Source organism: Daktulosphaira vitifoliae, unplaced genomic scaffold, assembly GCF_025091365.1.
Source record: "Daktulosphaira vitifoliae isolate Bord-2020 unplaced genomic scaffold, ASM2509136v1 Scaffold_3, whole genome shotgun sequence".
NCBI classification, from domain to species: Eukaryota; Metazoa; Arthropoda; class Insecta; order Hemiptera; family Phylloxeridae; genus Daktulosphaira; species Daktulosphaira vitifoliae.
Window position 1 is genome coordinate 17,615,532 of NW_026099574.1, and position 16,488 is coordinate 17,632,019.

A 16,488-nucleotide genomic window follows, 5' to 3' on the forward strand; every position below is an offset into this window, starting at 1 on the left:
TATTACCAACAGTTGGTAACATAATTTAAATAATCTATTCTTCAACATTAAATGATGTCTATACTATATCATTTGTTTACAATAAGCCTACTTAAGTATAATTTATGTTGATTAATCAAATATTCTTATCAAAAAAATATCTAAAATTATGAATGTTAATGTGATCCAATCAAAATTTTTTTTATAATACCTTGTTATAACCAAGGTCTATTTTTGATTAGTTTTATTAAATTAAAAGCTAAGAAAAATGTTGTATATATATAGTTTAAAGTTTTTTAAGTAGTTTAATTTTACATTATATAGGGTTCTAAAAATTAACTTACTAAAAAAAATGTCATTTCAAGAAGAAATTGTTCATACATTTTTTGTTCACTTATCTCAATCTAACTTTGATCGAGCCAAAGATTTTATGGTACTTTTGTAATTAACATACACTTATTCTCTTGTTAAAATTTATACTGACTAAATATTATATTTATAACTATAGGAAAAGCAGCGAACCATGTCATTGAGTTATAGTTGGCCTAAAGCTTTATTTGATATTCTATGTGACTTTGCTTTAGCTGAAAAAAACTATGCTGATACTAATTTTGTACCATCCAAAAGCAAAATGTTTGTACGCAGAGATGATGAGGTATTTTGAAGCTAGTTAAAAATGTAAAAAAATAATTATCATCTTTTACTTTAAAAACTATTGAATGGTTTTCAGAATTACCTTAGATTTGTATACAAAACTTTAATTCAAGACTTAGAAAAACTGAAACTGCTTGTAACTAATGACTTTTTGATTCGATTGATCACTGCTCTTCTTTATTTTATGTCTGTTAGACTTAAACTACTTGAGTTATATGATCAAATTTATATTATTGGATCATCAAACACATTCATAGATTTTGATGACTTAACAGAAAAAACTGAAAAAATTGAAAATTTCACTAATCATCCTTCACCAGTTGATGAAATTTTAAAAATTCTACAGTAAGTAAGTGCAGAATTTAAGTATAATATAGTTGAATTTGTTAAAAATTTACTATTTTTAGATATGAGCATAATTGCCTAAAATATCTGTTCAATTGTCATAAATATTTAGAAAATTGGCAGTATTTAGAATCATTAATTAACTTAAAAAAAGGTTGTGATATAATATGTATTTGGGAAAAATGTTTTCAAAATAAAGAAGTATATTTATCTATAATTTTGATTTATCAAGTTCTTAGATTGTAGCATAGATGTTTTGTAGACTTGGCGATTTGGGTCATCATTTTTAAACAAGAATACATTTCCAGCTTTATTTTTGTGGCACAAGAAATTTAAGATGATGACACTTTCAAAATTCACATTATATTTTTATGCAATATTATTACAACAAAGTACATTGCAAGATATGAAAAATGTATGTAACAATCATAACATTAATCTATTTCTCAAGTGCGTATTAAATTTGTTTAAATTATAATAATTAATTAATTAAAATACTGAGCACTCTTTAGGAAGATATTAGCACCTCAAACAGATTTCTCAGTTCTTTTAAAATTGTATAATGAAAATAAAAAATAATTCCTTACATTATTATATAAATAATAATTACTGTTCTTTTGAAATCTTGTATTTTAATATTGTCTGTGTGTAATATCATTAGAGTGCTATGTGTATTTCACATTAAACATAGTATATGTTTTGGTTTCAACAATTATATTTAAAATATCATAGTGATAGAAAAATATGTATGTAAATACATTTTTATTTATTATTAAATAAATAAAAAGAAGCTTGCATACATTATTTTGAGTGTAATGAAAAAAATAAAATTTCATCTTTGGAACGTGTTGTGAACCCAACTTCAAAACAATATTTGTGTCTATGTATTCATATTTTTACATACAAACACATAATTATGAAGGGGGTTTTGAAACAAACTACTATAAAAAAATGAATTATTTTCATATAATGAAGATGTTTTAAAAAATAATTTTTGTATCATAATCCCATCAAAAATAAAAAATTTTAGATATGCAATTGGTTCCACTATTCTTGTAAACTCTATCAAACTAGTTTTTACACCTTAATAAAATTTGTCTAATAAAATTTTAGAATGCAACAATTACAAAAAAAATCTGAAGCTCAAACTGTGATATTAGTTTTTAATTCTACTGGTCTTGTTGACTACAGAGGTCCTGGTTATTGGAGTCCTACAAGAGAGCCAATGAACCCTTCTTTAAAGCATCAAATAATGCTTAGTTACCCAAAAGTATGTATGAAAATTCCCTAGAAGTATACAAATTAATTTTCAATAATTTTAACTCTATTTAAGTTGACTAATTAAACAATTTTTATTTTCTAGGTACCTGTTCAACTAGACCTCATTGAACAACTTATATCAGAAAAAATTGATACTGATAAATCAATGAATAAAGTTTTGTGGGTTAATTTTTCATCTGTATGTTTTTCAAAACTTCTTTTAATAAATTAAAACCTCTCTTACTGAAAATATGATGCTATATACAATTTAAATTGTTTAATAGTTAAACTATTTCTAATAAAATGTTAGGCATTAATTCCAGCCAACTTTTTCTAGTGAAAGTAAGAAAACTATCTTTAATTTTATTTTAGAGTGCATATTTATTGGTCACAGTGGATTTGAAAATTACCTTAGTGCTGTTGTATGAACGTAGACCCAGAAGTGAAGAAAGAGATAAAGCAAATGCTTGTGATTTTGTTTCCCAATTACGTTGTCACAGACATTTTCTTACCATTTATAAGTAACTTTAATGTGATAATTTTAATGACATTTTACATAAAATAATTTATTTAGTTATTGGCTATTTTTATTATAATAAGATTGATAATATATGTTCAAATAATTTATTATATTTATTTTTATTTTTATGATGTTATAATAATACCAAAGATTAATTTTTATAAATATAGTTAAAAATAAAAATGTGTTATTATTTGAATCATGTTTAAAGTATAATTTTAAATTATAATCTAAATGTATGTTATTGTTGTTTTTTGGTTGGACTTCGTATGACAAATTATATAGTCTACAATATGTCTATCCTTGTGGTCTTCTATGTATTTATTTGCTTTGGTACAATTTTCTGGGTATCCTAATTAGTATGAAAATATTATTATTTGTATACATCTTTTTTATTTAAGTGCTTTTTTACATACCATGATTTTCATTTAAAAATTTTATTGTCAAACTGCTTTGTATTCTTAGTACCATTTTTGGGTTCATTTTTGTCCATTTGAAAGAAATGAAGTTAATTTTTCTCCAAACAAATGGATCTAGCCAATAAGACCAAATAGATGCTGTATCTGTATGACTTTCATGTGTTGTGTTTTTTAAAGTATACAATTGCCGAATTCCTCCAGAATTACAATATTTGTTTATCATGATGATGTTTGATGGCCAGTGGAAAGTTTGAGAATTTATAAATAGTATTGGTTGTTTAATATCCATTAATGGGACAAGTTTCAAAGGAGACATCCATCCATCGACAATAATGATAGCTCTAAAAGTTAATTTCTTCTTTAACTCATAATTTAAAAGTAATTCTAATTAGACATTTTGTAGTATTAAATGAAAAAAAAAAGTTATANAGACATTTTGTAGTATAAAATGAAAAAAAAAAGTTATACAATTTTTTTTAAAAAATACTACGAGACAATTGTGTCACTAAAAAAATGATACAAAGTAAAAAACATATCAATTTGATCGCATATTGACAGTATATTTTATTGATGAATTCTAAAAAAAAAATAATATTAAATATTTTTAATAAGTTTAGTGACGTTTTAATGGTGTTATAATTAAATTATTAAAAAAATACGTTAGGCGGATTGTACTACTTAAAACGATCATAGTGTTAGTTGAGATCTTATCTTACGTTTGATCGATTCTATAGTGCAGTGTTACTGTGTTTCCGTTATCCCTCACTCACAAGTAAAAGTTTACAACATGAAACGTTAAATGTGATTTTGTAAAAGAAAAATAGAAAACTACAAAGGAAGACTAAGGTCCCTCAAATATTTTATTTTCTGGTACGTTACTACACCTATGTGTACATAGTTTTTAGTTATTAAAATACTTACTTAACACGGTTGTCGTGAGCTCCAGCGTATATGGAAGTCATTCCACCAAAAGAAAATCCGGACGCTATCACGTTTTCACAATCTAATTTTCCCTAGAAAAATTTTATAAATAACAAAATATTTATATATTGATATAATATTAATTTGATTTGTAACGATAGATATATTTGAATTTTACTTTGAATTGATCTAAGTCGAATGATGAATTCATTATATTCTCAACTTTTATTCCATTATGAATTTTGAATAAGATGTCTAAAATTTTAGATATCTCTTTTAATCTAATTTTTACCTAGAACGTTATATATTAAATATATTAATATATAACCCTATATTTGATTTGATGGTGCTTGGAAAATGTGCTAATTCTAAATTACAACAATTTTTGAACGACTATATATAATATCAACATGATCTTAGTGTAGGGCCCGATTAAGTTCTAATATTGCCAACCCTCCTTAATCTGGGCCTGACTTAGTGTCTTTTAAACGTAAAATGTTATCTTTACCAACAAAACTTTTAATCATAGTTATTTGAAAAGTATAAATCTTGAACATAGCACATTTCTTGGCCAATCCATTTTAAAATTATTAGTGGTCACATACTTGAATATTTCTTATTATATGACGATGTACACTATATCTTTTAAATAATGGTTCATGTCTTATCCATGTAGGGGTATTGTTAAACACACTCTCCGGTGAATCATAGTAGTATGTTGCAGCTGCAGACCTATCCCTAGATAAAAAAAATATTTTACTGAAAATCTTGCACCAATTTATAGATAAAAATATTTTGAAACTATTCAATAAATAAGAATGAATTTTTATTCATTCTATGAATTAAGAATAAATTCTAAATTAATTTAAATACATACAATTTTAGTAAAATATTTATATTCCATATTAAAAATATTATTTATTTTCTTTTTATAAATAAAATATATTTCTATGATTTTATGATTCAAATTGAAAAAAAAAAGGAATAATTAACAGCTTTAGCTAATTTTTTAGTATACGTTTTTTTTACTACTATTTTTTTAGTAATTCACAAAATTATTAGACCCTTCGAAGTGCGGGAATATATTTCGCACACTGGCCCTTGAAATAACTTAAAAAATAATTTAAATCATTGAATTTTTATCTTAAAATGGTTAAAATCATAATCGTTAGGTGGGAAAGCTATGTATCCTACACGAAAATATTTACAATCCTACGTCTAAAATTTGAATATTATTAATTAATATATCTTACACTTTCCTAAATTTATTATGATATACTAAAAAATATTATTAATTTAATCAGTCTTTTGCCTGTGTAAACTGTTGAATTTGTAGTAATTTAATATTGGAAGTACAAATAGAAATATGTATTATTACCTATGTTCCAGTGCAGCCACTATAAAACCATGTGAAGCTATCGAATTGCAGTATTCTGAGCACATAAATCTAGTTGCTGCATATCCGTGAGAAAATATAAACAATGGATAAGACTTTTGTGTTTGTGAAAGCGGCGCATTAGTAATTGTTGGTATGTAATATGGTTCTAGAAATAATAAGATTTCTTATAAATATTTATTTAGCTAAACAAAAAAGTATTTGGGTTAATTGTGTTATGTACAAACTTTAAAAAATTTCATGTTTGATATTTTTGAATAATAAATTATACTTAAGAAATATTTATACTTGCTATATATTACTTTTTCTGATAAATTTTGGGCCATGCTTATATATAAAAAGAGGTATTCGATTAGCTTTCGCAAAACCTTTTAAATACATTGAATGTGGTAACCAAGGTATCCATTTGTCTGAGTATTCCTAATACACAATAAGTTAAAGCTAGTTAATAAGAGATAGTGATTTAAAATACATATTTAAGATAATTAAAATTATTCGCGTATTTTACTCTATTGATGGAATAGAGACCATTTAGTATTGAGTAAGTTTTAACAAGCCAACTAATAAAAAAAATAACTATTTTTCATTAAAAATAGTAATATACTGACAAAGTTTACTGAATTTAGTATTTTTGAAATTCAATATCATAATATTTAGAGTTTGACCTCTAAAGAAATAAAATTACTTATTTAATAATAAGTATTATTCATGTTTTTATTTAAACTAAAGCCGGTCATTGGAATGTTAATAATTTTCATGTAAAAATCCATACTCATATTATACTTTGTGTGAAAAGATTTTGTTTACTTCTGTCTTTTTTTTTTTTAAACATAGCCAGCGTTTGATACTGTAGAATAAATACAGATAAATTCAAAATTTAAAAAAAATTATTTAAGCTGTCAGTGAATGCTGGGCCACTCTGTATATAGAGAGTGATTCTTTTATAGCTAGCCACTCGATTTGTTTTATTTTGTTAGTTATATATCTATCTCCATTTATCTGTTAAATCATTTTTAGGTCCATCCCTTATAACTCATTGAAGTGTTTACAGAGTAATCTGTTTGTCATAACCGACTAAATTAATACCAAAAAAAAAATAACAATATAAATAAAAAATTTATAACTTTTATTAATTTACATATATTTCTTGATTTATTAATTATTAATTACTTTTTAATATCTTTTATAACTTATAGGGGTATGAACTTAATATTTTTAAATGACAACTATGTATTAATTATGTTTATGAAATAGTAAAATATTTAATTAAGCACATGACTGGTCGATAACAACATTTGGACCTATGTTTTGAATGTTGTGAGTATTTTAAAAATAAAATATATACTGGAGGTGAAGCGCGGATGCTATTATTTTTATTATTAATCATTTCTCGATCGTACTCCTACTACTGTTTAGGTACAAAAATGTTAATATCTTACAAAGCATTGGTCCAAAATATGTTATCGAACAGTTATTTTCTTAATTAAATCACTTTTTATTTTATTAGCTGGTTTAATACGTATTTAAAATTTGTTTTTTGCCTCTAATAAAAAACTAAAATGAATACCAGCTTTCTAGGATTACATACTTTTAAATTTTCAACTGGCACATCTGTTGGATAAAATAATCTAAAAAAGCAACCTTCAGAACTGTATTCAGTCATGAAATCTACGCATCCAGTAGCATATGGACCTGGAATATATCACCGTAATTAAACAATAAAAATAATTAAGTTATTGTAAATTTCATCAAATAAAATTTACTATGTTGATAACTAGACTATAATAACATAAAGCTATTAGTAATACACATTATCAAATTATTTTTTTATGTATTTTAAAAATATCCTACTATTGTGAAAAATTCAAGGATTTGTATTTATATTATTCATTTAAATTCATTTCATTCATTTCAAGATTAAGTATTGTGACTATAATTGAAATAGTCTAGAATAATTTTTATTTAAATATTGTAAAGATGTTTTTGAAAATTGTACAACTTCTCATTTAAAATATAAAAAGTACACTTGATTTTTAACTACTAACATGAAATATATATATATGAACTGAATTTCAACTATTAATGTAATACGTGTCTCAAGAATAAAGTAAAAAAATTTCAAATAACAGCATTATCTTAAAAAATTAGAATTTTTTATGAGTTAATTTCTAAAACACAAAACTAAGAACAATCATTAAAAAGTATTGAACTAAAATTAAGATTTATATGAAATCACGAATAAATTATTATAGAGTCAATTAAGATTTAAGGTATATCTAGAAGTAAAAATTATTGTTATTAAAACAACAATGAAGATGTGGTATAATATGAAAAAGATTAATGCTGCGATGCATTTATTAAGTTACAGCTAATTATGTACTAACCTGAAGGATATGGTATGTGACATTTATTTGTTCTTTGAATCACCATCGTTTAAGAAACTTATTTAAATTGTTCAGATAATCACACTTGCTATAGATAAAGACTGAACAATTAAATTGCAAATCATTTTATTTATAACAATTCACAACGCAAACAAGTGGGATATTCAGAATGATTTTTTTCGATCCTCATCCTAAATTCAAGTACGAATTTATTATACTTACGATTTATTTTTATAAAATTTTTATACAAAACTCATGAGCTCTTGAAATTTATAAATTCAAACTCATTCAGTTCATTTATTAAGATTGATCCGTTCGTTTTCAAACAAAAAAAAAAGCGAAAAATTATGTTTGACTAATAATATTTTTCGATGATCTTGGAAATTTTATCAATAAAGTTTAAATAAAATAAATCTGGATAAAAGCACGGTTTTTTAAATTATTAATAAAAAATAAAAAATATAAACAAGTTTATTTTGTAAAAATAATTGTACGTAACTCTAAACGTCTAATTTGTACGCTTATACAGTTTGTGTTTCTTCATAAGTAAGTGTTGGATTTATAAATAGTTAAAGTTATGTATATAAACGATTTTTAATAATAATTTATTCAAAAACTTTTTCTGACATATATGAAATATATTAAAATACATAACTGGTAAAGTAGGTAGCGTACTAACTTTTTTGTGAACATCATAATATTCAGATCTATAAAATCAATTTGGAAAAAAAGCATAGAGATGAAAAAATTTACTTTTAGGTGTATATAATTTAGTGTAATAATTGAATGGCTTTACAAAGGTGTTTAACAAAATGTTTAGTTTTAAACAAAAACTAATAAAATATAATAAAAACAACATTATATTAATTGAATTAATACACATTAACAGAGTCAGACTGAGGGAATTCAGCCAAGTGTTAAAAAAAATTTGGCCAGCACAATTATGTTTACTGGCTTAAGAAATACTCAGCTTTACACACTTATCCTCCCCGTAGATACACTACTTTCAAATATAAGTTACCTTCTATAAAAAGATTCAGTATTTCAAAAGAAGGCATTTTTCTATTTTTTGTTTTGTAGTATTTTGAAAAATAATTTAAAGACACTTCTTCAAATATGACAGCGTTTAAATTTATTTTCATTAATTTAAAATAATGTCATCTTGCTGTCCAGATAATACAGCTCTGTAAAATTGTAATTTTGTTTATGTACAAAATATTTAATATTTTTTTGTTACTCATAAATATCTGATTGTGTTGATCAGGGCCAGATTTAGAGCTGGATGAGTAGGGCGTATGCCTAAGGCACCTTGCTTATTTTGGTTTTGGAATTCTGTGCACAAAAATTATTATTAACCTTGCAGTAATCACCACGGAGTGTTTAAATACCTCATTCACTTAATATCTATTTGAGGTGATACTATTTTTGAAATGCTTGTTTAACGATAATTTTTAAGGTAGTCTCGACTTTTTCGAAAAAGTGTGACTTGGAATATTTTACTTCTGATGTACAGATTTTTTTCCTTTTTATGAGAATTATCAATTTTGTTGTTTTCTTATTACTATGAGTACTGAATAGTAATGGTTTAGATAGGAACTCATAATGGAGTAGTGCATAGTGCTAATCACTTCATTTTAGAGATCAATATTGCTGTCAATAGGAGGATTCTGGACCCCCTTGACCCCTCTGACTACTGCTGAGTAGTCAGTAGTGTTATTTTGACTATTAGTCCGAACCTGTCATTATAATTTGTACAATTTTTCTAGTATATTGTGTTTTGTGAATATACTTAAAGTATATTTTTATGGCACTATGTTGTGAGATAATATTTATAAATACACCACCTAGCAGCAAAACAAAGAGCGTATCTATCAATAAAGTTATGATTTACAATGAGCTCTGTGTATTTTTGTATAGTGATATTAAAAAAAAAAAAAATAACAACCTGTATTTGTAGTCCTTCGTATATTATACGTGTGTTTAATTAAAAAATCCGAAACTTTAAAGTGTTATATTAAATGTTATATAAAAATAGGAACTTATATATTAAATTTTACTATTAAAAAATCTTTAATATTTTTATTAAACTCAAAATTTGTGTTCCCCTTTAAAAAAAAAATTAAATTTATACCATTATAAGTCATAAGGAATGAAATTAAACAGTATAAATCTAGAACAATATGTAACAAAAAAAATTTTTCAATATTATCCTATATGCTATTTTTATAAAATTAATGTCCTATATATTTAATTTTTTAAAAGAAAGATGTTCTTTAAATTTTCTTATTTTGTTTTAGATTACTATTTATTGCTATACCTAAGTATTCTGTAGAAGTATAAATTTTTTGTTTATTACTGTATGAACATGATCAACAAAGAAGTATTTTTGGCAAATGTTGGAAAAAAATCCAAACAAATTTTTTTTTTTTTAAGTTGAATTGATATGTTCAATGACATATTAAAAGTCCACATTGATTGGATATTAACTTTTTTTTTACAGTCTTGCAAAAGTTAAAAAATATGAGCTTTTTTTAATTTCTTAAAAAATATTGAACTTACGAAAAATTTGTTCGCATAAAAGTTGTTTAATAGGTAATTTTAAACAAAAAAAGTATTTTTTATTTTTCCATTTAAACTAATATTTTTCGAGTTCAATTATATTTAATATGAGTACTAAAATTTATTTTACATTTTTTTCTATTTTACGGTTACATTTTGTCGTGGTATATTTATTTTAATACAATGTTACAAACACATATGTGTGTATGTGTGTATGTGTGAGTTTATTCATTTATTGTAGCATTATCATTATATTATCAATAAACTTTTGATGAATTTATACTCTTAGTAAAAAAAACTTCATTTTATAAATGAAATAAGCAAATATAATCAAGTATCCATTATTCGTTATGAAATAAAAGTTGAAAGTGAGTTAAATAATGTTGAAATTCGAGATCTCAAGCAGTTAGTTACATTTTTAAAAACTACAAAGTACCATCAACCTATTGATGTTTTCTGAGTCTGTGGAAATTATTTAAAAATTAAAAATTTGAGTGGTTGGAATCGCTACTTGGAAAATGTAAGTCAATTTTCGTAGAAAAACCAGTATCTGGTCATGTTTATTCAAAAGTTTCCTGAGCGCATTCATTAACGCGTTTAGATTTGTCAAAACTTATATTGGAAAGAATTCATCTAATTAAAGATGAGCGAGGTAAAGTTCAAAAGTACTTTAATGAATACTTTGTGAATCCAACAAGTATGGAAATAATAGATAGACAAAATTTTTATTTCTATAACTAATAAATCTATAATCGAAGTAAGTTTTTTGAAAGTATAGTTCAACAGCTGAATTATGGATACAATACTTTGAAATGGTTACATTAATGAACAAGTTTATTCAAGCTGAAAGATTAGGTGACTAGTGTCTACACTTATTGTAGAGATATGCTTCCTTATTATCAAGCTTGTGGTCACATTCCATACGTCAATGCTACTTATGTATATTAACAAGACATGTTTACATCAGAGCATAAAATGAATGCTGCAGAATATTTAAAATTTGTAAATAAAAGTTACTTTACTATTCGTCGCGTAGATAAAATTTCCGCCATTTTTCCTTTGTTGACTATGATCCTTATGATTCCAATCTCATAATTTTATTGGATGTCGTTTTTACACAAAATATTATTATTGGTAAAAAAAGACTAAAGTAAAAACTTTTCAATTTTTTAAAAATAGATTGTTTTTCAGCGACCATTAGTATATATAGTCAATATTCCTTTAAATTTTATTAGAAATCCACTTCAGAAATTACCTGTTACAATTAATCGTTTTGACATTAAAGTATTATTACTTTTTACAATCATAAGCAATGTTTATAATTCAATGATTTGTGGAACTCATTTTATGGCGTATTATTCACTTCAACTCAATATGCCATTTATATTCATAAATTGAGTTTTCAGTAATATGTATGTTATAATAAGTTTAGGGCTTCATTTTGAATTCTAGTTTTTCTAACATTGGTAATCAAATATTATGATCAATCGAGTTGAATTTACTAGTCAAATATAAATATATAGAAACACATTATTCGTTGCTTTCTAAAACAATATTATAATATTCATGCTTACATATTTTTAAATTGATTTCCATATTCGAAACCCTATTTTTTTAAATACCAATTAAGCTATTATATTTTTAATTTTTTGGTTGATATTTTTACTATACCAAAAAAAAAATTATGAAGGTTTTAAACTTTTTTTGTAAAACTAGTAATCACCGTATTACAAAGTTATGGTACTAAGACCTCGTTATAATGATTTGTGCATTTATTTGACTTGAATTATAAACGTATAAAATAAAAATATCAATCGAGGTCATTTTAATATTTTCAATAGAGGTCATGCATCACTAAAATTTTATATTAAACAGCATGGTTGTTTGCATCACAATGATTGTTGGACAAATTATCTTATGTGATATTAGTATCTTGATATAACAAGAAACAATGTCATTTATCGTTGTTTATTAGTTTGACCAATGTTATATAAAAGTTAGTAAAAAACAGGCGAGTGCAACGGGAGAATAGTGATGATTATATCTCCCCAATGGAATTAGTCACCACTCAAAATAACGTGGTGTCTGACTTTAGTTAAATTTTATCAGTATAATTTAGTTATATAAACTAAATTTCGTTTTTTTCATCACTTTCGTTACGATATCGTATGATCATATCAATAATTAATAGACAATAATATGTATAAACAAAAAAGTATATTTTATATACAATGTAGATAAAAAAACTAAATACTAGGCTTAGTTTATTTTTCATTAACAAATATTTGATATTTGTAAATTTACATTAATATAATATTAGCATTCATTTAAACATGATATCCAAGGTAGTATTCATTAAGATGGGAAACTCAAGTGCTTAAATAGTAAACACAAAAAAAAAATCTGTTGACTAAAAAATGTCATGAGACAAGCATATTTTAATAAAATTCATCTGTCATCTCATCTAAAATTTTTGGGTTGCTACTGGTAGAAAACCAAAAGTAAACAAAATAAATATATATAAAATGGAGGGGTACCTTTTTATCACGTTATAACCGACAAAATATTCTATCTAAATTAGAAAATAAAATAAAACAGAGGAAAAATCTTTTTTATATTAAATAAGTTTTTATTTATGCACTTGTAAAACAGGATATATATTAATATTTTTTAGTGGCTTGGCTAGATAGATGCATTTTTCTTGTTTCATATCAAGATTTTTATAATTAGGCCAGTCTTTATGAAAAAAGAGCCAATGATCTAATACTTCATCATAAATATAAATGCAAACGTTAAGTACAAGTGCTGTGACGAACAATTCCAAATATTGTAATTTAACACCTGAAAAAAAAATTATTTACATGTAATGTTATTGTTGAATATATATTCAATTTAGGTATTAAAATAACAATTCAGTATACATCCAATCGATTAAACGAACTTTTCCAAGTTACCAAGACAAAATTCACCAAGTTATTCTCGTTGCACAAACATAAATATGGAACCAAAGCTGGTTGTAATTAAATAAAACTTCCCTAACAAAAAATAAAAAAAAAGAACAATACCCAACCACGGATAGTTAAAAATAAAAAGTCATTAATAAATGTTAATTTTATTTAAATTCTACTGAAAATAAAATACTTTGAATAAGGATTTCGTATTCGAAATAATTTAAGTTGAGTATGTTTTGTTAAACTGACCAAATTGTTCTATTTTTCTTTTTTCTAAATAATTTTTTTTAGTTTCTGCGCTGATTATAAATTTATTAACAATTTCATTATGTAGGAATGCCTGTCAAATATAAAAATATTTAAAAAGTATTTTAAATTTAAAATATATTGATTTATACATACTTCATAAATCAAATTTCGTATTTTATACTCGTCCATATAGGAAACATTAAGTATGTTACACAAAAAGTAATGTGTTGAATTTAAATAAATATCACTTGTGTCTATTTTAGATGGAGTTGTCAAAATTTGTGGAAGATTATTAGGATCAGAATTCCTATGAATTTTTAAATCTTTGAATTTAAAATCGAAGGTTTTAAGTTTTTCTTCCAAATAGTTACTGTCTACAGGTTGAAAAAAATGCTCAATTTTGAGTATTTTCAAATCAAAATAAGTGATTTCTTTAGCATATTCTATAAATTTTGTCGGGTACATTACTTTTGCTTCGGCCGGTTTTCCAAAAGACTATTTAAGCAATTAAAAATTAAACCTCATATAATATTATTTTTAATTAATATATATTTTTTCAATTATGTAAACATTAATCAATAGGTTTATGAGTGATAATATAGTAATCATAGTATACCAATATTAACAGATGACATCATTTTATAAGTTGACAAATAATAATAATATTATTAAACATTGTTATTTACACAGAAACGGCATACTTAATTTTTAATCTAATAGAGTATGAGTATATTATACTCTTGTTATAAAATATATTTAATTTAAAATTCTTTATTGAAATATTCATCTAATTTACATTTAACTTACATTTAACGAAGAGAAACTTTTAAAATTTTTTTTTTCGTCTTCCTAAATACACGGGAAAAATATATAAATAATAAGAAACATGATCTTAAGTTATTTAAAATAATACACATTTATGAAATTTTAAACTAGAATTTTGAATCTAAGAAGATCGTTAGATTTTAATAACTTTGAATTTTTTGTAAATGTGCAATTAATTTCTTTTTTTTAATATAAATAATCTTAATGATATAAGCAAGACGAGAGTACAGCCGGTAAATGATTAGTAATAAAAATAGCAGCACCTAATCCTCACCTCTTGTCATTACTTTAAAATGTTAATAACATCTGAAATACTGGTCCAAAAATTGTAATCGACCCTTTAAGTTATAAGAGATGATTATAAAAAGTAATTATTGGCTGGTATATCAAGAATTGTATGTAACTAAAATAAATCAAAAATTATTTGTCCAATAAAGCATTCACAAAAAATATGTGCATGAATACATATTTTTCTTTTAATAAAGATGATTTATATCTAGTTATCCGTATCTTGCATTTGTAAAATTAACCCTACTTTATTCATTTTACTGTAAAATTTGACATTATTCATTAATATTAATAATTGGTATTTAAGTATAATAAACACTAATTATTTATGAAATGATCTGAAATCAAGACTGCATTCTATATAGCATTGACTATATTTAATGTTTTATTAAACAAAAAGAATTTTACCTTGTATGTAAGACCATTTTTCAATAGAGTGGCAAATATTAGAAGACCAATCATTTCAAAAAAAGTTGTTGGCGTCATTGTATTGTATAAATGTAAAATGTGAACATATTTTTTTCTTAAGTAATAAAGTTTTATTTGCTTAAATAAACAAGTAATGGATCTATATTTTGTAAAAGTTGATTTTAGACACGTTTTACGCATTTTTATTGTTTTATTGCTATTATTACTTATGATTTAAATAAATAATTTTGACAATGAAATATTTTTGTTGTGTTCGCATCTTAAATTAAAACATTCTTTGAATAAATTTTTTACTGATTTTTATAGATTTAAGCTTGATTGGTGTAAATATTAAAAATTTTGATTAAAATTAAAATATGTTTGAACTTTGAATTATTAACTAATTATATTATATAATAAAATATTAAACATTTAGTCAATGCTGGAAAAATGACTTAAAGATGTCCAATTCTTTTTATAAAATAACTCGGCGTTATTCTGAGAAAATTATTTACCAAGAAGAGAAAAAAATTTTTAATAAATATTTTTTCAAAAATTTTATGTCGTCAGAATTTTTTAACTTAAAACCTGAAATTTTAACCAAACTTCGTATACCTTTAGAAGAAACTTGGAAGGAAGCACTGTGTAGTGCAACAATAAAGACGTATGAAATAGTATAAGTGCCTGAAGACTTCGAAAAATGCGTAATGATACCTTTACCAAATATATTATATATTGAGGAATCGCTAAAAGATCTAAGAGAAATGAAGATATTTGAGGGATCAAGGTTGGTGGGATGCTAGTTCAGATGCTGTGATTCGCAAATGATATTTCAATGATAGCACGCAGCGAAGAAAAAATGCTTCAAAAAATGAATAACACACTTAAACAAGAATACAGTATGAATATTGATAAGACAAAGACAAACATACTAGTATGTAGTAGACAACAAGTAGACACCAACATAATCATGGACGATATTAAGTTGAAAAATGTAAATAGTTATATATATCTCGGAAGTAGAGTCACAAGTAACGGGAAAAGTGACTCAGACATAAGGTGTAGAATAGCACAGTCTAAACAAATGTTTTTCAAAAAGAATAGACTTCTAACCACAAATTCAATTTTGACAATAATTAAGGCGGACCAAAGAAAATAGGGGCTTTTGAAACATGATGCTGGCGAAGGGTCTTAAAAATTTCTTGGACAGAATGAGTGACTAATGAAGAAGTGTATAAGAGAATAAATGAAAACAGATTAATATGGATGATAATCATGGAGAGAAGAAAGAAGTGGATAGGACATTTCATAGAAAACAATACATGGATAA

At 24.3% G+C, this 16,488-nt stretch overlaps 3 protein-coding genes across 8 annotated transcripts; 1 reads left to right on the forward strand and 2 right to left on the reverse strand.

Moving 5' to 3' along the window:
* The first annotated feature begins 145 nt into the window (after nt 1-145).
* LOC126903005 (KICSTOR subunit 2-like) lies at nt 146-2,904 on the forward strand. 2 transcript variants are annotated; one of them, XM_050680880.1, is made up of 8 exons: nt 146-420; nt 488-634; nt 710-978; nt 1,041-1,179; nt 1,241-1,428; nt 2,092-2,248; nt 2,342-2,437; nt 2,611-2,904. In XM_050680880.1, exons 2-8 carry the CDS (start codon nt 503-505, stop codon nt 2,761-2,763), a joined length of 1,134 nt encoding a protein of 377 aa, XP_050536837.1. In that variant the 5' UTR covers nt 146-420; nt 488-502; the 3' UTR covers nt 2,764-2,904. The 2 variants fall into 2 exon arrangements, with proteins under 2 accessions (XP_050536837.1, XP_050536836.1); XM_050680879.1 differs by having other exon boundaries at nt 147-412.
* An 84-nt stretch (nt 2,905-2,988) lies between these two features.
* On the reverse strand, nt 2,989-8,267 carry LOC126903004 (platelet-activating factor acetylhydrolase-like). Of its 4 annotated transcripts, none has more exons than XM_050680875.1 (10): nt 8,132-8,267; nt 7,879-8,069; nt 7,083-7,186; nt 5,797-5,914; nt 5,477-5,642; nt 4,704-4,836; nt 4,277-4,390; nt 4,099-4,190; nt 3,175-3,518; nt 2,989-3,110 (listed from the first exon to the last, which is right to left on the reverse strand). In XM_050680875.1, the coding sequence occupies exons 2-10, from the start codon at nt 7,922-7,924 to the stop codon at nt 2,989-2,991; spliced, it is 1,239 nt and encodes a 412-aa protein (XP_050536832.1). In that variant the 5' UTR covers nt 7,925-8,069; nt 8,132-8,267. The 4 variants fall into 4 exon arrangements, with proteins under 4 accessions (XP_050536832.1, XP_050536833.1, XP_050536835.1 ...); XM_050680876.1 differs by having other exon boundaries at nt 8,127-8,267; XM_050680878.1 differs by having other exon boundaries at nt 7,879-7,966; nt 8,101-8,267.
* Nucleotides 8,268-13,027: 4,760 nt separating this feature from the next.
* Nucleotides 13,028-15,291, reverse strand: LOC126903009 (uncharacterized). 2 transcript variants are annotated; one of them, XM_050680883.1, is made up of 5 exons: nt 15,159-15,291; nt 14,445-14,486; nt 13,791-14,132; nt 13,638-13,728; nt 13,028-13,278 (listed from the first exon to the last, which is right to left on the reverse strand). In XM_050680883.1, the coding sequence occupies exons 1-5, from the start codon at nt 15,234-15,236 to the stop codon at nt 13,067-13,069; spliced, it is 765 nt and encodes a 254-aa protein (XP_050536840.1). In that variant the 5' UTR covers nt 15,237-15,291; the 3' UTR covers nt 13,028-13,066. The 2 variants fall into 2 exon arrangements, with proteins under 2 accessions (XP_050536840.1, XP_050536841.1); XM_050680884.1 differs by lacking the exon at nt 14,445-14,486 and having other exon boundaries at nt 15,159-15,287.
* Nucleotides 15,292-16,488: the final 1,197 nt, after the last annotated feature.